The sequence below is a fragment of the Sus scrofa genome, chromosome 17, assembly GCF_054392235.1.
Source record: "Sus scrofa isolate SSC_HxYL_T2T_F1_AM1 chromosome 17, Sscrofa_HxYL_maternal_Yorkshire_Landrace_v2.0, whole genome shotgun sequence".
In the NCBI taxonomy this organism is placed as follows: domain Eukaryota; kingdom Metazoa; phylum Chordata; class Mammalia; order Artiodactyla; family Suidae; genus Sus; species Sus scrofa.
In genome coordinates this window covers 9147689-9172074 of record NC_139399.1, presented here as the reverse complement: position 1 = coordinate 9172074, position 24386 = coordinate 9147689, and the positions used below count along the sequence as shown (strand labels likewise).

Genomic DNA, 24386 nt, shown 5'->3' with positions numbered 1-24386 from the left:
TTAACACGGCACCAATATATTCATCAAGTTGATTATTAAAACATGTCGTTGAAGATAAGAGCTTCCTTATTAAACTATAAGCAATTGCAACTTATCAGAATAATTTCATGCAGATATAAAACAAACACATGTTGAGCCAGACAAAGCTAGATGAGTTTGGAGGTCTGCATTATTCTATCTCTCATTCACTTAGGTTGTCATGAATTGAAAGGAGATTTAAAAGTGGACTACAATTGTTATAGGAAAATAAATGGACATTGTAAAAAAATTGTTTATTTTGTTTAAGAAAGAGAGATATAATTACCTGTGCTTGTAAAAATTTTGCTAAAAATTAAAATAAAAATTCTGAAGGAACCACAGAAATTTTCCACTTAGGGGAAATAGCAGAAAGCGATTTATAAGGTGGAGGTAAAAGTGAGACTTCTCTAATGTATTTTATGCTTTTAACTGTTGTATCATGCAAATGCATTACCCAGTCAAAAACAAAAACTTGATATATGGCAATAATGTAGGAGAAAAGATATTGCCAGCCTATAGGGTATAGTTTTCCATTAAGAGATCTTTGAAAAAAGTACTAATTCTGCTAATATAACTTCAGTTTATATATTTAAAAACAATCTCAGCATATATGTAACTGTGGCAATATTAAAATATTGCCATTTCTTTTAGTATAAGCAGACATACGTACACATCCTATATTCATATAAAAATTTTAGTATGGGTAGAGTTTAGTCTCCAACAGAATACATCTTGATTCTTTCATGTTCTATTAAATTTTTTTCAGGTTACTTGCCATAATAATTTAATCTTAAAAAATGATGTGTACTCCATGAAGGCTAGTGTTCATTCTCCTTTATGGTAGTTTATATCTTAAATAGCAAAATATCATACTGGAATGACATTATGGTAATATTGAGAAATTACTGACATTAATTTCATTCTGATCTAATTAGTGAAGATGAAGGCTTGAAAGAAAAGAAATATAGCATCAGGTAAAATAAAGTATTAAGGATTGGCTTAGATAAAATTCTGGAATAAAAGCTCAAAATGTCATATACAATTTATTCCTAGTGATTTTACTGATAATTTTTATTAGAGAATGCTTGGAGGTAAGAAAGCATTTTAGTATCTGAATGTGGTATTACTTTTCCAAAATGTACATATTATGGAAAAATATTACAGATTCAGTTATAAAAAGTGAAGAGTGTTTAACAATATGCAAATAACGTGTTATTAAGAAAGAAATGCAGATTGGATGAGGGTATTTAGTGGCATCACCAAACAGACCACTATTAGCAATAAATACAACACTGTTCTTTTCCTTATTATCATTTATTTTCCTTTAAATGCAAAAATGTACTAAAAGACAACATAGTAATCTGCTAAATTAAAGCGTAATAAAATTATCTATTTTTCGGTTTTTACTATAAAGCATCCCTCAAGTGAAATTTTCAGAAGAAATACTTTCACTGAAGCAATATGCTTTGCTTCTAGCCAGTATCTTCTGACATATGTGATTTGTTTTTAAGTCACTGATTGCATGGCATTTTTTTCTTAGATCGTAAATATTTTGTGTTAACAAAAACTTAAATGTTTACAAAGTATATATGACTCAAACCTAAGTGGTTTCTGCTTCTGTTAGCCTTATTCTGTTTCATTTATAGGCAAAGGGATCGGTATTATTTTAGATAAATGAATTGTACTAAAACTAGAATGAGATATGATATATGTTACTAACACCTACAGGATATGAAATCCAGGTGTTAGTAACAAAAGAACCATAAGAAAGATGCATTTCCATGTTGACTTGAGGGTTTTCTGACATCTAAGAAATTATCAAAATTAACTGCTGGAGTAAAAACATATACCGCGATGTTACAGATACCATTAGTTCCTCCATCCCCATAATTATGTTTTCCTTCTCTTTTAGTAATAGAGTTTCAAGTCTGAGCTGGGCATATGACGACTCAGCTCAAAACTACATGCCTCCCTTTCAGCCAGATGTGCTGTGTTCTAGCCAATGAGATATAAAGAATGTGGTGTGTACAATTTTAGGCAGTGTCTTTAAAACAGAAGACAGTACTTTCTTGTACTAGTACAGCAGTGGGGAGGAAACAAAGACTGATCTCTGGTAGGATACTATGAGGATTGCAAATGCCCAAGTCTCAATAGCCCTTTTTCTGAGACCACTTCCCAACCTGTCCCTGGTGACCTGTTTTATTCTTCTGCTTCTTTTTTTGTCTCCCACTATACTCAGAGTGGAGTTTCCTCATGCAAGACTTTAGTGACACACATAGTGTAAAGTACAGGCTCATTTACATTTATTTTTCATAAAAAGCAGCTTACTTTGTTTTATTCCAAACTTGGTTTTGTCTTTTTTCTCCTAACCCATGATAATTCTAAATCAGGAATTTCAGAACAATGAATTCAGTTGACGGTATTGAATCTTGTTTCTGTTTTTCTTGCGGGAATTTCTAATCTTTGGTAATTCTCTTCTTCAAGGCCTTGAAAATATTGACAGACATATAAAATTAGTTATATAAGAAGAAAGGATTCATCCTTATATGCTTGAGGAAAACACACTAGAGATTATCAGACATATCCCTTTTTATTTTTGCCTTGTTTTTTTTCAAAATCACTGCTGAACAGTATCAAGAGTCCCCATGGAAAAATATTGTTTGAGTACCTTTAGAGATCTTTATTTAAAATTTTCCAATTCATGTCTTTGATTTATTTCACATAGAAAATGTAAAGTCAGTAATAAATTAAAGGAGCTCCTCTATTACTGAGCCCAAGTTCCTCCCACTTGCCACACAATTGACCAATAAATCGAGAAAGTTGAGTTGTTGGGGCAAATAGTAGCAACTTTATTTGGAAAGCCGGTAGATCAAGAAGATGGTAAACTAATGTCCCAAAGAACCATCTTGCCTGAATGAGAATTCAGACTTCTTTTATACTAAAAGGGGAAGGGCTGTGGTTAGTTGTTGCAAATTTCTTGGTGCCAGGATCCTTTGTTCTTGCAGCTGTCCACATAGGTCAATTCCTGTAAATCTTCAACAAGACAAGTGCTATTATCTGTTCTGCAGCTTTCTACCTCTATATAAATGGAAGAGTGTTGTACCTTTAAAGGTCAGAGTGTTGAGAATGGGCTATTCAGTATATTTCAGGCCATAGGCAACATTTGTTTTGTTTGTGTTTTTTTTGTTTGTTTGTTTGTTTGTTTTTTTGTCTTTTTAAGGCCGCACCCGCAGCATATAGAGGTTACCAGGCTAGGGGTCAAATTGGAGCTACAGCGGCAGCTGCTGGCCTATGCCATAGCCACAGCACTGTGGGATCCAAGCTGTGTCTTCAGCCTACACGACAGCTCATGACAACACTGGATCATTAACCCATTGAGCAAGGCCAGAGATTGAACCCACAACCTCCTGGTTGCTAGTTAGATTCATTTCCGCTGTGCCATAACAGAAACTTCTAGGCAACATTCTTACCTTGTAGCAAAACGATGGAATACAAAGGTTAGATAAGATATATGGAGTCAGATTTTTTTCTTCCCTATTCTCTACTTGTCAGCAAAGCATGCCTTAGGCTATTGAACATGACTTTAAGAAATGTGAATGTTCGAAAAATGGCAATGGAGTCATCTCCAAGGGAAATAAAAAATTAACGTTGTTTTGTTTGTTTTTAAAGAATCTATACAGAACATTAAATGAACTAGAAAAAACATTTGGACATTTCAATCGTTTTATGAAATCTATTATTTTTCTTATAAGTTTTCTCTTTTTCCTGCCAATTTTCTCTCTTTTTTTTTTAATAATGGAAGTATGGTTAATTTCTAATATTATATTAATTTCAGGTATACAGCACAGTGTTTCAGTATTTTTAGAGATTATATTTCATTAAAAGTTTTCATAAAATAATGGCTAGAATTCTGTTATGTGCAATATAACCCAGTATAACCTCATTGTTTATCTATTTTATGCATAGAAGCTTATACCTCTTAACCCCATACCTCTATGTTGCACCCCCTTCCCTCTCCCCTCTGGTAACCACAGTTTGCATTCTATATCTGTGAGTCTCTCAGTTTTGCTATATATATTCTTGTTTTACTTTTTAGATTCCGCATATAAATGATATTATACTATAGTTGTCTTTTTATCTGACTTGTTTTATTAAGCACAATACTTTCTAGGTCTATTCACATTTTGTAAATGGTGGAATTCCATTCTTTTTCATGGTCGAGTAGTATCCCATTATACATATATACTATATATACATATACCATATCTTCTGTTCCACTTGTCTGTTGATGGATACTTGGGTTGTCAATATCTTGGCTTTTGAAAACAGAGCTACTACTAATATTGAGTGCATGTATCTTTTCAAATTAATGTTTTTGTTTTTTTTCACATGTATACTTGGGAGTGGAACTGTCAGGCCATATATTAGTTCTATTTTTAATTTTTTTAAGGAACCCCCAATAATGTTTTCTATAGTGGCTGCACCAATTTACATCCCCACTTACAGTGTACGAATATTCCCTTTTTGCATGTCCTTCTCAACAGTTGCTATTTGTAGACTTTTTGATGACAACCATTCTGACAGGTATGTAGTGAAATCTCATTACTGTTTTTTGATTTGCCTTTCTTTAATAATTAACAATGTTGAACATCTTTTCATGTTACCATTAGCCATGTGTATATCTTCTTTGGAAAAAATGTCTATTCAGGTCTTCTGCCCATTTTTTAATCAGGCTGTTTTTTGGGGATGAAATTGTATAGGCTGTTTATATATTTTTGATATTAACCTCTTGTCACATCATTTGCAAATATTTTCTCCCATTCTGTATTTTTTTTTCATTTTTTTTTTTTGATGGTTTCCTTTATTGTGAGTAAGCTTTTAATTCACTTAGGTCCTAGTTGGGTTTTTGTTTTTGTTTGTTTTGCTTTTAGGAGAGACAGATCCAAAAAAAAAAAAAAAAAAAGAAAGCGGCTACAAGTGTTCAACCTATGTTATAGGACTTTAATGATTTCAGGTCTTACATGAGATCTTCAATCCATTTTGAGTTTATTTTTGTATATGGTTTTTTTTTTATTTCTCTGTTCATTTCTTCTCCTTTCCTTTTTCCCTTTTGATGATTTTATTTCTTTTCCTTTTCTTTTTTTTTTTTTTGGCTACACCTGCAACATGTACTGCAGCGGCAACCTGGGGCTGCTGCAGAGACAAATGCCAGATCCTTAACTTGCACCAAAAAGAGAACTGATGATTTTCTTTCGTAGTATGACTATGTTTCTTTCTTTTTAGTTCTTGTGTGTCTATTGTATATTTTTGATTTGTGGGTTACCTTGGTGTTCATATATGTTGACCTACATCTGTAGCTACTTGTTTTAAACTGGTAGTCATTTAAGTTCATTTACTCTCAGGATGTATCAGGATATGAGCTATAGTGGAGCAACCACCCTCAGAGGTATGGGCTACTCCTGATGTGCTGTTTGAGTAAGTTCCCTCAGTGGCCACCACTACCACACCCAGGCTCCACCCTGGGACCAGGTCACCTTTTCATCCTCAGCCAAGTCTTCTCCCCAGTAGTGGCCAGTCCAACCCAGTGACACGCTGTGGCATGCAGTGACTGGGGCCATGGATTTTGCTTGACTCGGGCTGGGGAACATGCTGAGGTGATCGTGGGAAGCCAGCAGCAACTAGAGCCATCCCCTCCCTGCCCTCTCAGTCCCACCTGGAGGGCAGGCCAGTGGCACACTCCTCTCCATCAGAGTCCAGGCTTCCCACAGCCCTCCTGTATGTCCTAGCTGTCCTCCAACCAGCCAAGGCTGCTGGTCTTCCCCACATAGGACTACAGCCCTGAGGAGCCCAATCTGGGACTCTCACTTCTCAGCCCCTGTCCACCTCCGATTCTTCCTTCCCCTGAGTCCCCTTCCAGGAGCACAGGTCCCAACCTGATGGTTTTTCTTCCCTTGCTTCCTGATTGTGTGTTGATCTTTCTTAAAGCCTTGGTTTTATGGGAGTCCTTCTGCCAGTTTCCAGTTAGTTTTCAGTGATAATTTTCCCACATATAGATGTATTTTTGATGTATTGGTTGGGGGAGGTGCGGTCCACCTCCTCTTACTCTACCTTCTTGATCAATATCTCTCCTTTCTTGCTCTACACCTGACTCTGCTTTGATTTTGAAGCAGCTTACGTGAACTTTCTCAGAGATATGCCTAAGAAGTATTTAGTCTTAATACTTGAGTTAGCAAGTTAGTATTTAAGATAATTAATAAAAGGATAAACTGTCTCCCATGATCTATTTGTTAAGGAATCAGAGCTCTTTACCCAGAGACATTCAGACATACTGCTATCTTGCATCTCTAGAAGCATCTTTGAATGAGATAAGATTGAACTGGATATCACTGCTCCTCTGAACAGCTGGATCCTAAGATGACCTGGTCTAGTGACTAAGAGATGCTAACTTGAAACCTGAAATAGGAAATAAGACAACACGAAGCATGTCAGGATGTAATAAATTCAGTCCCATATAATCTAACATATCAACATTAAACATAAATATCCACAGCAATGCAATAGATGTCCAACTACATATATTTATTGCTTTCTATTTGCAGAAAAGTAATGTACATAAGCATGATATATTCAAATTAATTTCTGATTTAAAATATTTACTTACTATCAATACATTACTAATCACTTGCCATTTTGCCTTCTATAATTATCCTAATATTCTGAATAAAGTATAGTCTACTGTATTAATTTATATACCTATTTTTAAATTAGATGATTCTGCATCTATTTATTTATGGTCTAGGTGCATCTCTTCTATTTTATGGTTAGAATGAAACACAATTAACTGAGCACAGGCTGCTGGAATAATGTTTGCAAGATGAAATGCAATGACTGTGACCAAGAACAATGTGTCTTCCATGGTTTCTTCAATATAGTCATTAAATCCCATAAGTAAAGTTATTTGCTTTTTTAAAAAATAGACTTCGAACTACAGTCAATGCTGTTTGAAAATTGGCAGCTCACATATTTTAGACCAATTCTATGGTACACCTGAAAACATGTATGTCATTTCACAATATAGGAATAATGCACATCTTTGTTCATCTTGGTTCAATAATTATCCAATATGTTCTCATGATTTGGAATTATTATCTTCCTCAGAAGCTGTGATGGTGGGGAGGTGTAAGTTATAAAGCCCATGGAATAGGATCGAGAGTAGGGCCAAGGTGGCATTGAGTACCAAGGAAAGGGGAAGAAAGCTTAATTCTCATGTTCATTCACCTCTACAACGTTCCTCTACTAAGTGCCCACTAGACGGTAGACAATTTAAAATTTCAAGGGCATTTTGTAATGCAAATATAACCTCATGTTTTGAGCTCCCGGGGCTCACAAAGCTTTCAAAAAACAGTAGTACATTGTCTTAGTCCATTCAGACTGCTATAACAAAATACTGTAGACTGGGTGCTTAAACCACAGAATTTTACCCCTCACAGTTCTGGAGGCTGGGAAGTCCAGGTTTTGAAATTCCAACAAATTCAGTCTCTCTAGAGAGACTGCTTCCTGGTTTTCAGACAGACAGCCTCCCCTGTATCTTCGATTGGTATATTGTGAGAAAGTAAACTTATGCCTGTCTTTTTATAAGGGCACTAATCCTATTCATGAGGGCACCTTCATAACTTAATTCCCTTCCAAAGACCACATATCCTGACACCATCATGTTTTGGGTTAGGATCACAGCATGTGAATTTGGGGCACACACAAATATTCAGTCCATAGTATGTAGAGAGAAATGAAATATCCACAAAGGGTAGTATGCCCAGGTCCCTAAGTGGACTACCTTGTACCCAACAAGACTTTCCAGCATAGATAGCAGAGGAGGGATGTTCCAAATCTTAACAGGAAGGGACAATATATATCCGCATGCCAAATGTGTTATTCCAGAAGAAATAGCAATTCCTCACCCTTCTTCTTGCTGAAGGCCTCCTAACTCTCAAATTATGTTTTCCAAATATTGGAGCTGGCTTTATGGATTACGGATGGCTGAATATGCAAAATTGTTGAAAAAACAGGGAATAGATTTTCAATTTGATGTAATTATGTGTATTTAATATTACATTTTGATACATCAGAAAATTTTTATTAGAAGGTACCTTGGAAAACACTAAGTATATATATGCATGTTAAATATATATGTATATATATACACACAATTGCAATTTTGAATCTCAAATGGATTCACATTCGGTGATAGTAAAGAGTGAACAAATGTCAATGTTAAAGTCTATGAAATGTAGAGTAACTAAGCTTCCATAATTGAATAATACTTTACAGGTTATTTTGTGATGTAGCAAGCATGGGCATTACTGTCTACTTGCAGAGAGAAAACATGAGAGTCCTTCAGGCCACAAATCCTTATTAAGCATCCAGCACATGCCATATATGATGCCAAATCATCGGGCAGCAACCAAGAATACAGCTGACATTGTCTCTCTTTGTGTATATGCAAAGATTTTTTAACTGGCTAAACCCACAAGCCTTGTCAGGACTCTTTCAGGGATTTAGACATCAGAGGTATACCCAACCATCACAGCCCAGCAGTAATCAACCAAATTTTACAGCCCTCTGTAAAAGGATGATAATTTAAAAATATTAATTTAGGTATAAAATTTAATGTAGAGAATAAATAATATATTTACTTTTCTTATTTTTCTAAAAATATACATGTTAATGGTTTCCTGTATACCAGATTCATCTTTAAACCTTTCTTCTGACCATAGGAGCTGATGCTGTGGAAGCTCAGTGTAAAAGATTTGAAGTGAGAGCGAGTGAAGATGGCAGGGTGCTGTTTTCTGCAGATGAAGATGAGATTACCATTGGGGCTGAAAAGCTGAAAGTTACAGGTACTGTAGATGGAGGTGTTGGAGCATTGTCTACTTCTTAGGAGCATATTCAACAAGAAATGACTTTTTAAGGTGTATGGTTTTCCCATGCCTAAAATTGAGTCTCATATAATATCATATCACATCATTTGAATTTCCAATAGTAATCAAACTGAAAGCACTGGTTGTGATTACAGAGGAGACTATAAATATTACCCTTAGTGATAAAAAGCAAAGCTGCATGTCTCAGGCAGGGTTAGGTGGAGGAAATTGGATGTGGATGCTGGGAGAAAAGGTAAGGTGCAAATAATGATGAAAGCTTGTACAAGGTAATAGACAAATACAATTTAGAGATATTATTTAAAAGTAAAAGACATGCAAAAGAACTAAAATGTAAATATTGACTTTATCCCCTTTATCTTTTTTTTTTAAATATTGACTTTAGAATGAAGCAAGAGGAAAGATTATAAGTAAACTAAATTCTTATTCTCGAGGGCTCATAATTGTCCTCAACAGTATATGAATCAAGAAATAGAGCTAATCACATATTAAGGCCATTATTCTAGTATTAGGGCCATTAGTGTCAACCACCAACTGAAATTAAAAAGCAAAACCGAAACCAAAATAGCAAATTTAAAAGCAAGACTAGGGTAAGAAATAATTTTATTAGTCAGACTATTTTAAGTATTTTAAGTGCAATCCCTTTTGAATTATTTGATTTATAACCACCATACTTATTATTTTGATAAAATATTTTAAAATACTTGAGTCCTCTATTAAAAATTAAATATGTTTGGCTTGGCATTTCCCAAATTTGAATTTGAGGACAGCTCATGGGAGATTTATCATATAAAGCAGAGTCTGTGGGCCTCGTGAGAGCAGTTTGCAAGGTAAATGGGCTCTGCTCTTGAGGTTACATTCCGCCTCTGCTATTTAATATTTTAATAAACTTCATGCCTTCTATTTTCTTTCGTCAAAATGATTGAAATGATGATGATAACATTAGAGCTCAAATTACACATGAGTGCACCTGTGTGTTTAGGATGTTTGGGGCACATAATGAAAACATGTGAAAGTTAGCTTTTTATTTTTTTGATAATGGTAATATTAATATTGCCCATATCCCATTCATGGAGGCCTGTGTGGATTTCAAGAAAGATACACTATTAAGTAGCAATGAAATTCAGCAAGGGTTGTTGAGTGGGAATCCTCACTGGGCATCTCTGGTCTGGCTCACAACCTACCACCACCCTCCTCACTGTCCCTTAAGCCCTCTTTTCTTTCTTTTGTGCCTTTTCTGCTGAGTAGCTGGAGCCTGCACTATTGGGTCGGTGTTTGGACTGCTCCTCATGACTGCCCACCAGCCTCATTACTCTTTTTGTGTTACGACTCCTCAGAAAGTTCAGGAAAGAAGGCATGCGCGTAAAGTAAACATTGCTGTTCCTAAGTCCAGAGTTTTCAGTCAAGGAACCAAAAAAAAATTTTTTTTTTAGCTAAAAAAGTGTGAGAATTTTGGTTGGCTAAGAGCACAGATGTATCAGAAAAGATAATTGACTTCAGGGCCCTTAATGCAAACATTTTGAGTTGCTAGTTGGTAGGAAATCAGGAACCAGGGTAAAAATGCACTCAGGGGTGATTGGGTAGATGAGATTTTATTTTATTTTATTTTTGATTTATTTGTTTGTGTGTTTCTTGCTTTTTGGGACTGCATCCACAACATATGGAGGTTCCCAAGCTAGGGGTAGAATCAGAGCTGTAGCTGCCGGCCTATGCCACAGCCAGAGCAACAAGGGATCTGAACCGTGTCTGCAACCTACACCACAGCTCACGGCAAGGCCCAATCCCCACACACTGAGTGAGGCCTGGGATCAATCCCACAACCTCATGGACACTATTCGGATTTGTTTCCGCTGCACCACAAGGGGAACTCCCCAGATAAATGTGATTTTAATATTTAACCATCTTTAAACCTTTGTAGTTCCTACCAGTTATCAGCTTCGATACCAGCATAATCCTCATAGCTTTTAGGATATTACACACTTATCAAAAAAGTATTTCATCCATGGAGTTCCTGTCATGGCGCAGTGGTTAACGAATCTGACTAGAAACCATGAGGTTGCAGGTTCGACCCCGGGCCTTGCTCAGTGGGTTAAGGATCTGGCCTTGCCGTGAGCTGTGGTGTAGCTCGCAGATGCGGCTAGGATTCCTCCTTGCTGTGGCTCTGGCGTAGGCTGGCAGCTACAGCTCCAATTAGACCCCTAGTCTGGGAATTGCCATATGCTGCGGGAGCGGCCCTAGAAAAGGCAAAAAGACAGAAAAAAAAAAAAAAGTATTTCATCCATGTTCAGATATTCGCATTGATACTTTGCATTCCTAAGTGAAGGTAAGTTCTAGAGCTCTGGACAGCTTTTGTGATCTCATAGAATTCCAAAGTTCTCTGATCTTTACCTTCATTTTTCTCATAACTTGCAGTGAAGTACTATCTCTACAACATAAGACACACTAGTGTTTTAAAATTTTCTTTGAGGTAGGTGGATACCTTTATTTCCCCTTTTTCTTGATAGCCTGGTTGCCATCCTTGAACTGCTAATAGGACTATTAAGTCAGAGGAGAAAGTACTCCCTGCAAATCTCAGTTTTTGCTTTTCAGTTAGCTGTCTTTGGCAGTCATCTCTGCTGACCTACTCACTCTCTCTCTCTTTCCTGCTCTGTGTATGAATGCATGTGTGTGATGTATGCATGGTGTATTTGTGTGTTTGTATAGATGGATAAATATACATATCTCACTCTGGCTCTCTTTCCATTTCTTTCTCTTGTCAAACATATACACAGAGCTTTGAGTTTATTCTTTATAACACGCTTATAAAGAATGTAAGATATATACCAACGCTCTAGGTTGATACATATCTCCAGTTATCCAAAAAAAACCAATCAGTTTTACAATATATTTGTGTATCATATGACTCCAGAAGATTCTACATAATAAAAATGATACAATTTTGAGATCATAATTACAGAATCCAGGCAGAGTTTTGGAAGGGATGGAAGCATATCACAAGAGGAAAGAATGATAGTTTGTGTAACAAGTTACCTTGGCTTTTAATCTGGTGTGGATATGCAAGAGGCTCCACACTGCTCATAAATCAATGATAAGTTATGGATTATTTTAATCTGACTGGGATTCCCCCTGGTATCTAGTCACACTTCTGTTTCTCACGAAGAACCTGTATATAACCACAGACACAGATACAAACGTGCACACATATACACACATTCTTAAATTCCTGTGAGGTCCTTACTCCATTACTGGAATACTGCATATGCACTTTATAGTAGCTTTATTCCTTCTTGTGATACTTCTAAAATGAAGGGAACTAAAGTTATCGAAGGCAAATACAATTTAGAATTTCACATGCTTAGAGGAGAAAATTGTGCATAGAGTAGCATGCAATTTAAGGGCACTGGGATTGATTAGTAACCTCCTATGTACTTTAAAGCAGTGCTTGAATATTTGACAAATAACACTACAAAGAAAGAGTGACTCCAGGGTATTTCATATAAATTAGGTAGTGATACTGACAAGACTTCAAAGTTTCATGTGACGAGATCTGAGTGAGGTCGATTCTAGAATTTTAAATTTGTGACACACAATTTTTCTATTTGAGCAATATCTATGGGAATTAAAATGTATCCTGTCTGATTTATATTTTACGAAACTGTGGCACTTTGTACATGGACTCTTTCAAGGAGACAGAAGTGGATGGATTTATTGAGGCAATGAGTGGGTCTATAAATCTGAAACAAAATCACTTATGAATAAAATTATTCATAGATCTAGTTTAGCTTAGGATATTTAAATTTACTCTACTTAGAACATAGTAGGGATTTACCTGATAACATCTAAATACTTTTAGGTACAGGAGGATAGAAGTAAAATAGCAGATGGTTACCCAAACACCACCACCCCTCATTATCCCATAGGTATGATTAGCAATTCATCATGTCCTTTAAATTTGCAATTTTTTTACTCTTGATATTTCTTGGCTTGCTCTTTGCTTAAATCTTAATTTGAATATACATATTTGACCTTAACATGCCGTCTCTTTATCATTGAATATATGGCAGCTTCAACTTTAGCTCACATGTGCATGCTTGACAATTTTATTTTCCTTTGTATTTCCTAATATTGGTCAAAGATATTACTTAATGCAATTATCTTTTGAGACCAGGTCAATAAAAAATATATATATAAGCCTTAACACTCAGAAGACTCTTAAATTTAGTGCTTTCAGGCAGAATCCATCAACTGCAATTTGTACTTTCATTTGTATTCCAAGTAGTATATCACCTTAGAAAACAAAATGCAAGTCATTTGACTTTATAAAGTGAAACACTTTAGCCCTATAGCATACTTTCATGTTAAATTAAAAGCCATTAGTTGGACTTAGATCTCTCTGTTTTGCCTTTGAGGGAAAAGCGGGAAAGAGTTCAGTGTGTGAGAAGAAAAGATATCTCTCTTTTTTTAATCAGGCAGTAGAAATTAAAACTGGCAATCTGAAAGAATAGTGAATCCAAATCATGCATCATCCTGTACCCTAGTGTTTGCTTGAAAGTCAAGAGTATCATTCCTTTGTCTCTGTCCTAATTGAATGATTGGAAAGATAGACAAGTTCTGGTGCTTGTTTGACAACAGAAGAAAGGATTTTCTGAAGATCTGTCTTTTAAATTAAACACCATGCTTCTGGGTTAAAAATCAATATTTTCTGGTTTGTTTTTATTAGTTAGTCTTCTACATCCTTGTTCCTGTCTGTTAAATTGGGACACTATGATGGGGTCAGCTTTGGAGTCAACCTTTCTATTATGTAGGGCCATTGTTCCTCCAGGCTGTCCAAGTGCTAAGAACATGGTAACGCTCAGCCAGCAGGATGGAGATGGTTGGCCTGAACAGCACCTGAAGAAGTGTAATTCGATCAGGTGCTGAGGAAAGTGATGTGCAATCACCTAATTTTCTTTGGTGTAGCATCTCAAATCTGTAGACTTGTGTAAATCACTCAACTCAATCTGCTAGTTGCTTTTCTTTTTTTTAAAGTAGCCTCCTCCTCCATATCCATCTCCTCCTCCCTTCTTCCCACCTGCTTGTAGAAATGCTTCAGCAGTACATCCGCATGGTTTACTGCCTCTAGTTGTTTTTTGAACTTAATGAGGATAAAGCTTTTAGAGATGTTAAAGATTAGTACCACTCTGCCCTCTCCCCAAATTTCCAGGTCAAAACTGATTGCAGGTTTTGAAGTGTACAAATGAACTATGCCGTCTTTAAAAAATAGCTGCTTCCTCCGAGCACCTTATTGACAGTCTTCTCCATGACTTATTTTACTTCTTTGAACTCTGATTTAAATGTTTTCTACTTCTGTTAAAGCAAAATTTCTTTAAAATATAATTGTATAATAGAATTGTGAAGAAAGTCATAAAAGGGGACATCCCCTTATAAAAAGGGTGGAGGAAGATTGGCATCTTTGGGTGTTGCTTTTAAATTTTTCCACTGATGTTTACAATAATAACTGTGGGCCCTAGATCCACAAAAAATATCTCAAAAATAGAATTTATCCTCCAGTTATGTAAATGAGTAGTCTGATTTCATATATATCATGATAAATTCTAAAGACTACATTAAATATAAACTATAGTCTACTAGAATTACTTGCAGTTTTTATTTCCTTGCTGGCAGTATTTGCTCCTAGAGGCTACCTATATTCCTTTTGATGTTTTCCAAGTGAGCTGCCACTAGGAACACTGAGTTGAGTCACTCTCATGCTTCATATCTCTCCATTTTCCCCTGCTGTTGCATCTCTCTTATTTCCACTTCTGCCAACAAATGGAAAATGGTTATCTGCTTTTAATAGCACAAATCATTACATTGCCTTATTACATTATCCAGATCAGGTAACATAGTCTCCAGGATTTAGTGAATGAATGTCTTTGGATGGGGGTGGCAGTTATTACTCTGCTTGCCATATTGTACAAATTATTTTTCTTCTTTAAAAAAGCATTGTAAGAAATATCTACCATGTAAGATTTTGGTGAAGGTAAAAAGATATATGTGAAAATCACAACAAATCCTGACACAAATTTGGCATTTGATAAATGTTATTTCCACCATATAATATTTAAATATTTTAATGTTTTTTGCTTATTTGCTTGTGGGTTTGTTTGTTTGCTTTGTTTCTTTTTTTTAGGACTGTACCTGCAGCATATGGAGTTCCCAGCAATGCCAGATTCGAGCCACATCTGTGACCTACAGCATAGCTTATGACAGTGCCAGACCCTTAACCCACTGGGCAAGGCTAGGGATCAAACCCATGCCTTCATAGATGCTAGTCAGGTTTGTTACCACTGAGCCATGACAGTAACTCCATATTTTTAAAATAAATACTTGTAAATAAAAGGCTCTGGACTTTGGATAAAGGAAGAAAGAATAAGAATTGAAAATACATGAAGTTGAAATTATTTATTCAACATTATAAATGGGAAATTTATACTTATATAAATTTATACTTATATAGATTTATATATTACTAGATATTTAGAGGTATTTGAAGACTTATTGAGAAAATATAAAAAGAATGATAGGAGTTCCCATCATAGCTCAGTGGTTAATGAACCCAACTAGTATCCATGAGGACACGGGTTTACTCCCTGGCCTTGCTCAGTGGTTTGAGGATCCGGCCTCGCTGTGAGCTGTGGTGTAGGTCATAGACATGGGTCAGATCCTGCATTGCTGTGGCTGTGGTGTAGGCTGACAGCTACAGCTCTGATTGGACCCATAGCCTGGGAACCGCCATATGTCGCCTGTGTGGCCCCAGAAAAGACAAAAGATTAAAAAATAATAATGATGATAGAAGATGGGTAAGAAATACTAATTATATCTCCAAAGTACAATAGGTCAAGCAATATAAATTTTATTTTTCTCTCATTTAACATTGCAGCCAGAGGCAGTCCCTGTGAAGCATCCAATGATACAGTGTCTTAGAATTTACAGTGCCGCAGCTGTCTGGGACAGAGAGTTTTGCTTCTCCATAAGTTTGAGGCTATCACATACCATTATCTCTGTGTTCTAGAATGGGAGAAGTGGGAAAAAGAGGTAGCAAAGGGGAAAGACTTTTCTTAGAGTATTACAACCTAGAAGCAACACTTGTCACTTACTAATTGGCTAAAATTTAGTCATGTGCTTATGTGTAGTTACAAGGGTAGCAGAGAAACACTAGCTCTAATTGGTGAGTACGTTTTTGGTTAAAATTTGGAATGGCAACTTCAGTTATTAAAAGAAGGATGAATTAGTGAGAAATGAACAATTTCTTCCATGGGAATGTATTTTAATAATATAGAATCCTAATATGTAACTTCAAAGGGAAGGAAAAATGCATAGCTTCAATATGTTATTTATTGAAAATATCAACCTTCAAAATGTCCCTTAAACTTTTACTCTTCTTCAATCCACAGCAATCTCCCTATTCCTAGTTTACCTATTGCAGAAGACTCCTATGCCTTCAAATCATTTTTTATTTTTATTTCCCCAATACAATTTTTTTCTACTGTACAGCATAGTGACCCAGTTACACATACATGTATACATTCTATTTACTCACATTATCATGCTCCATCATAAGTGACCAGACATGGTTCCCAGTGCTACACAGCAGGCTCTCATTGCTAATCCATTCTAAAGGCAATAATTTCAATCTATTAACCCCAAGCTCCTGATCCATTCCACTCCCTCCCCCTCCACCTTGGCAACCACAAGTCTATTCTGCAAGTCCATGATTTTCTTTTCTGTGGAAATATTCATTTGGGACATATATTAGATTCCAGATGTAAGTGATATCATATGGTATTTGTCTTTCTCTTTCTGACTTACTTCACTCAGGATGAGAATCACTAGTTCCATCCATGTTGTTGCAAATGGCATTATTTCATTCTTTTTATGGCTGAGCAGTATTTCATTGTGTATACAGACCACATCTTCCTATCCAATCATCTGTCGATGGACATTTGGGTTGTTTCCATGTCTTGGCTATTGTGAATAGTGCTGCAATGAACATGCAGGTGCATGTGTCTTTTTCAAGGACAATTTGTCCAGATATATTCCCAGGAGGGGGATTGCTAGGTCATATGATAGTTCTATGTATAGATTTCTAAGGTATCTCCATACTGATCTCCATAGTGGTTATACCAGCTTACCTTCCCAGCAACAGTGCAGGAGGGTCCCCTTTCCTCCACACCTCCTCCAGCATTTGTTATTTGTGGACTTATTAATGATGTCCATTCTGACTGATGTGAGGTGGTATCTCATGGTAGTTTTGATTTGCCTTTCTCTAATAATCAGAAATGTTGAGCATTTTTTCATGTGCTTGTTGGCCATCTGTACATCTTCCTGGAACAATGTCTATTCGGGTCTTTTGCCCATTTTTCCATTGGGTTGTTGGCTTTTTTGCTGTTGAGTTGTATAAGTTGCTTGTACATTGTAGAGATGAAGTCCTTGTCAGTTACATCATTTGAAACTATTTTCTCTCATTCCATAAGCTGTCTTTTTGGTTTCTTTTCAGTTTGCTGTGCAAAAGCTTGTCTGTTTGATTAGATCCCATTGGTTTATTTTTGCTTTTATTTCTTTTTCTATGGGAGACTGACCTGAGAAAACATTTGCAAGGCTCATGTCAGAGAATGTTTTGCCTATGTTCTCTTCCAGGAGTTTGATGATGTCTTGTCTTATGCGTTAAGTCTTTCAGCTATTTTGAATTTATTTTTGTGCATGGTGTGAGGGCATGTTCTAGTTTCATTGATTTGCAAACAGATGTCCAGGTTTCCCAGCAGTACTTGCTGAAAAGACTGTCATTTCCCCATTTTATGTTCTTGCCTCCTTTGTCAAAGATTAATTGACCATAGGTGTCTGGGTTTATTTCTGGGCTCTCTATTCTGTCCCATTGTTCTGTCTGTCTGTTTTGGTGCCAGTAGCACACTGTCTTGATGACTGTGGCTTTGTAATATGGCCTGAGGTCTGGGAGAGTTATGCCTCCTGCTTGGTTTTTGTTCCTCAGAACTGCTTTGGCGATTGTGGGTCTTTTGTGGTTCCATAAAGATTTTTGGATTATTTGTTCTAGTTCTTTGAAAAATGTCATGGTTCATTTGATAGGGATTGCATTGAATCTGTAGATTGCTTTGGGTAGGATGGCCATTTTTACAATATTAATTTTTCCAACAGAGGAGCAGGGAATAGCTTTCCATTTCTTTACATCTTCTTTATTTTCCTTGATAAATGTTTTATAATTCTAGGCATATAAGTCTTTTACCTCCTTGGTCAAGTGTATTCCCAGGTATTTGATTTTTGGGGGTGCAATTTTAAAAAGTGTTGTATTTTTATATTCCATTTCTAATATTTCATTGTTAGTATACAGAAATGCGACTGGTTTCTGAATATTAATCTTCTATCCTTCTACTTTGCTGAATTTGTTGATCAGTTCAAGTAGTTTTTGGGTGGCGTCCTTATGGTTTTCTATATATAGTATCATGTCATCTGCATACAGTGACAGTTTTTACCTCTTCTCTTCCTATTTATGCCTTTTATTTCTTTTGTTTGTCTGATTGCTCTGGCCAGGACTTCCACTACTATGTTGAGTAACAGTGGTGAGAGTGGGCATCCTTGTCTTGTCCAAAATTTTTGTGGGAAGACTTTCAGCTTTTCTCCATTGAGTATTGTATTTGCTGTGGGTGTATCAAGAATGGCTTTGATTATGCTAAGGAATGTTCCCTCTATAGCCACTTTGGTAAGTGTTTTGGTCATGAATGGATGTTGGACTTTGTCAAATGCTTTCTCTGCATCTGTTGAGATGATCATGTGTTGTTGTTGTTTTTTTTTTAACTTTTCTGTTGCTAATGTGGTGTATGACGTTGATTGGTTTGCTTATGTTGAACCATCCTTTTGTACCTGGGATGAATCCCACCTGGTCGTGGTGTACGATCTTTTTTATATGTTGTTGGATTCAGTTGGCTAAAATTTTGTTGAGAATTTTTGTGTCTATATTCATCAAAGACATTGGCCTATAGTTTTCTTTTTTGGTTGTATCTTTGTCTGGTTTTGGAATTAGGGTGATGGTGGCATCACAGAATGTCTTTGGGAGTGTTTCTTCTTCTTCAACCTTTTGAAAAAGTTTAAGGAGTATGGGTAAAAGTTCCTCTTTGAATGTTTGGTAGAATTCACCTGTGAAGCCATCTGGTCCTGGACTTTGATTTGTAGGGAGTGTTTTTATGACATAATCAGTTTCATTTCTAGTGATCGGTCTGTTCACTTGATCTATTTCTTCTTGATTCAGTTTTGGCAGACTGTGAATCTCTACAAAGTTGTCCATTTCTTCTAGGTTGTCAAATTTGTTGTCATACAATTGTTAATAGTATTCTCTCATGGTTTTTTGTATTTCTGTAGTATCCGTTGTGACTTCTCCTTTTTCATTTCTTATTTTGTTTATTTGGGTTTTTCTCTCCTCTTCTTGGTGAGTCTAGCCAGAGGTTTGTCCATTTTGTTTGTTTGTTTCAAAGAACCAGCTCTTAGTTTTATTGATTTTTTAAATTTTTTTTTTTAATCTCTATTTTAGTGATTTCCTCTTTGATCTTTATAATTTCTGTCCTTCTGCTGACTTTAGGTTTTGTTTGTTCTTCTTTTTCTAATTCATTTAGGTGTTGGGTTAAGTTGTTGATTTGAGGTTTTTATTCTTTTTTGAGGAAGGCCTCTGTTGCTATGAATGGCCCTCTGAGCACTGCTTTTGAGGCATCCCATAGATTTGAGTTGTTGTGTCTTCATTATCATTAAAAAACCAATGGGTCAATGAGGAAATCAAGAAGGAAATTAAAAAATACTTTGAGACTATGGCTTTAATTCTGATTGTCATTGCTGTCATGTCATTCAGGAAGTCAAGAACTTATCTTTACTCCCCATTGCCATCTTCCAGTATCAAGATTCTTATAAAACTTTATGTGGTATTTTTCTTACTTCTTTACAATATACATACTCTAGTTAGATCAGTCAACTCACTAGATTTTCCATCTCTTTGCAACTCTGAATGCTTAAATTCAAGGATTGAGTTCCAGAAATTTTTACTTTTAGTCAACTCAGAAAATTCAATTTGAGTTGAAACTGAAATTGAATTCTGAGTTTCTGATGTCGAAATACCAAGAAAATTGTATACAATCATCAAGTCCAGAAGAATAATGGCTGAGAGGAATTTGGAGATAGAGACAATATTTCAGAGCCACCTGGAGACAAAATCTGTGTGAAACCAAGTTAAAAACAATGCAATTTCATTGTATTAGGAGTAGAAACCAGCCTTGAATATTTGTATGTTCATTTGTTGCTCAAAGACTTATAGTTACAGATGTAAAAGAAAAAACTTAAGTGGATGGTAGTAGATGAATATATATATATACATACACTTCTTTTCTACTTCCTTCCTCTTTCTTTCCTTTCCTTTCTCTCCCTCTTTCCCTCTTTACCTCTCTTCCTTCCTTTATGTCTCTCTTGCTCCCTCCTTCCTTCCTTCTTTTTCCCTTCTGGAAGGCAGGCAGCCAGGGCAAAGACAGGCCAGTGGAAACAAGAGCCAGTATGTAGAGTGTGCACAGACAGGCTAGTGACATTTGGGGGTAATGCAGGCATGGTATCAGGTTAGCTTGGGGAAAAACATGACAAGGTCAAGGGTCCAAGTGAGGAGGGCATCTGAGATGGATGGAGATCCATCAGTTTTATAAGATGGGCTACATGTGGCAGATGGACCAAATAAATGTGTTAAAGATAAGAGGAGATATGTTTCTCACTCATGAATAAGGGCAGTGCAGATATGGAAAGGAATAAAGCTAAACTAATCTCTGTAGTGTTAGATTGGAAGTATTCATATGAACTTAAGGTTTTCAATACATAAGAGTAGATAAAGGAACAAATATCAATGAAAGCATGAATGAATATGTGCTGTTACATATATAGATATATACTTCCTGGCACTGTCTACAGGAATGGGTAGAGATGAATGACTGTAGTAGCACTGAGCACAGCCAGTTCTCAGATCTTTTTTTCAGGACCGCATTCTTCAATAAAAAAGGTTAAGAACTTCTTGAACAAAAATGTGTGACTAATTAAAATTGAAATAGGAAAAATAAAATAAGATGTGCCTTTCTTCCTTGAACAAGAAAGTAAGTAAATTCTGGATCAAGGATGGGAGCATGTCAAAAGAAACAAGAGCCAATTTGAAAAGTCTTCCATAGATACTTTGAGTATCAGTACAGATAGAGATGCAACATGAAAAAAAGATCTCTTCCATATTACCCCAAACAAAAATTCATAGCTCGAGTATAATCATGAGATGTAGCACAAACTCAAATTGAGAGATATACTGCAAAATATTATGGGCATGAAATCAAAAGAAGACTGAGGAACTCCTGGAAATTGGAGATAGTTTTTTGCCAACTATGTGTACCATATAATACTAGATTGCATCCTTTATCTCTCAAGGTACATTACTGGTGCAAGTAGGATTTTAGTTATCTATTTTTTGTGCAACTATTCAAAAACTCAATAGCTCTAAAACAATGATAGCTTTTATTTTGCTCACACCTGAAATTTAGGTAGGGCTCAGCAAAGATGGCTGGTCTCTCCAGCTGGAGATAATGGAAGCAGCACAAAATCTGGAGCCTGGTGTCATGTGAAGGCTTGCTCGTTCACATGCCTGGAAGTTGATAGTACCTGTCGTTAGAAACCTTAGGTAGGGCTGCCTGCCAGAACACCTGCATGATGTACCTCCATGTGCCTCAGTTTCCTCTCTTCATGGTACTGGTTTGAAAGGTAAGCCCTAAGAGAAAGAGGAAGACTCAGCAGGACATTATCAAATTTTCTAAAACAGCCTCCATCATTTTGAAAGGACTGTTAAAGAATCTGTGGACCTGTTTTAAAGCCAATTACATTTAGCAAAATTTGAAGGGGGCCCTTAAGGATATAAAAGAATTTTTGTCTTCTTTTAAAAATTATACTCTTGACTTCAGGCTTGATGTTGTTTCAAAAGATAAAATTAAATTTGGACAACATAATTAATAAATCACAGACAGCATTTTTCAGAGTATAAAAGATATACTCCATTTGTGTCTTAGCTCAGGCACTAATAAAATATCATAGACCAAGTGGCTTAAACAATAGGAATTAATTTTTCTGACAGTTCTGGAGCCTAGAAGTTCAAGATCAAGGTGATAGCCTGGTTGAGTTCTTGCAAGAGCATCCTTCCTGGCTTGCAGACAGCTGCCTTCTCACTGTGGCCTCATAATGCAGAGAGAGAGTGAAATCTGCTATCTCTTTCTCTCTCTCTCTCTCTTTTTTTTTTTTTTTTTTTTTTGTCTTTTGTTCTTTTAGAGCATATGGAGGTTCCCAAGCTAGGAGTCTAATCGGAGCTGTAACTGTTGGCCTACACTACAGCCCCACAGCAACGCCAGATCCGAGTCATGCCTGTGGCCTACAGGCATGGCAACGCTGGGCCCTTAACCCACTGAATGAGGCCAGGGATCAAACCCACAACCTCATGGTTCCTAGTCGGATTAATTTCTGCCACACCATGACGGGAACTCCTCTTTCCCTTCGTATAAGGGCACTAATCCCACCAAAAGGGCCCCACCATCAGACCTAATCTAAATCTAATTATCTCCCAAAGCCCCTTTCGCCAAATAACAGCACACTGAGGTTATAGCCTCCACACATTGACTTTGAGGGACCAAAATTCAGTCCATAGCAATATGGTAAATTATTAATTTTTTTTTAAAAAAAGCCCAATATTAAATTTCAATTCTGTGAAGATCTTGATAGAGGGAAATATAATTACATAGTGTAGGTTTGTAGCTTTCTAATGATGTGGCTTTAATACAATGGTAAATCCCAAAGAGTCTAGATATATTACTGACTATGTAGTCCCTTAGCCTATTCCTCTTGAATAGTGAATATCAATTGCCAAACTGATAGTTTTGTTGTAGTTGAATTGCTAACAATGGAAGCAGTCTCTGTTCAGTGAATAAAACACAGGTCTTCTGTATGATTAATCAAAAGAAGACCCTAAAGTTTGAGTCCATTTCATTCTTAGTGGGAATGTCAAACTTCTGGCAAATTTATAAGGTATGTTAATTTATCACTGAAATAGAGTCTAAATTCTGATTTCTCTGGTCTGATTAGATAACTCCAGTCCTTTTAATCCCATTCATGCTCAGAGGTAGAAGATCACTTTTTGACAAGATCAAAACTGTCCTTGGAAACAAGTTTTGAATAGGCTTAATTGTCAAAGTCAGCACTCAAGTTGAAGACTCCAAACTCTAACTTTAGGAGGAGAATTACCAACTGAACACTAACTGTAAGGTTTTAGTTTGAAATAATTATGAATCACATACGCTTGTTAGAAATGATGCAGAGAGATTCCACTCAATATTTACCCAGTTTCCCAAAACAGTGACATCTTCAAAACTGTACTGTAATATCACAAACAGGATACTGACATTGATACAGTTGAGACACAGACAGTTCCATTATCACAAGGAACCTTTGTGGCCCTTTGGAAACTATACCTACCTTCGCCTTAATCCCCATTAATCACATATTTGTTCTCCAATTCTATAGTTTTCTCATGCCAAGAATGTTTTATATATAAAATCATTCAGTAGTGACCTTTTAGGATTTTTCAGGAGATTCATTCAAGTTGTGTATATCAATAATTTCTTCTTTTTATTACTGAGTAGTATTCTATAGTATGAGTGTACCATGGTAAATTTAACTATGCATCCATTGAAGAATATCTAGGTTGTTTAGGTTTTTGTGAATAGAACTACTATGACATTTGTGTGCATGTTATTGTAGAAATAGGTTTTATTTATCTGGGGTAAATATTCTGAAGTTATATGTAGAGGCCCTAGAGGATAGAGAATTTAGAAATAAACATTTCAAAATATTTATTTCTATGTCTAAAAAAAGAAAGACTGCTTAGATTTTGATAGGAATTACATTAAACCAACATATAAATTTTGTGAGAATTGACACATTTACTATGTTGAGTCTACCAGTCCATGAAATGTTATCTCTCCATTTGTTTAGCCTTCATTTGATATTTTTCATGAACATTTTGTCACTTTCAGCATACATATACTGTTTATAACTTTTGATTCTGTAAGGTTATTGTTAATATAGAAAATTTATGATTTTTTCATGCATTAATCTTGTATCCTTATAGCCTATGATTTAAGTGAACTTAGTAGTTATAGGAATTTTTTGCAAATTTGGTATATTTTCTATGTAGATAATTATCTTGTGTAAACAGATACAATTCTCTCTCTTCCTTTTTAATCTGTATGCCTTTTGTTTCTTTTTGTTGCTTTATTATAGTGGCTACAAATTTCAGTTCTATTTGAATAAGCATTGTGCAATGGAGAAAAATGTTCG

The 24386-nt window shown here is 35.9% G+C and overlaps 1 protein-coding gene across 8 annotated transcripts in view; it reads left to right on the top strand.

The window, feature by feature from the left end:
* The window catches only part of SGCZ (sarcoglycan zeta), a 1018982-nt gene that overhangs the window by 946467 nt on the left and 48129 nt on the right, over window positions 1-24386 (top strand). For 6 of the 8 annotated variants that reach the window (XM_085002706.1, XM_085002709.1, XM_085002708.1 and 3 more), the window contains 1 exon segment: window positions 8793-8915. In XM_085002706.1, coding sequence (XP_084858832.1) covers window positions 8793-8915 — 123 coding nt within the window. 8 annotated transcript variants of the gene reach the window in all.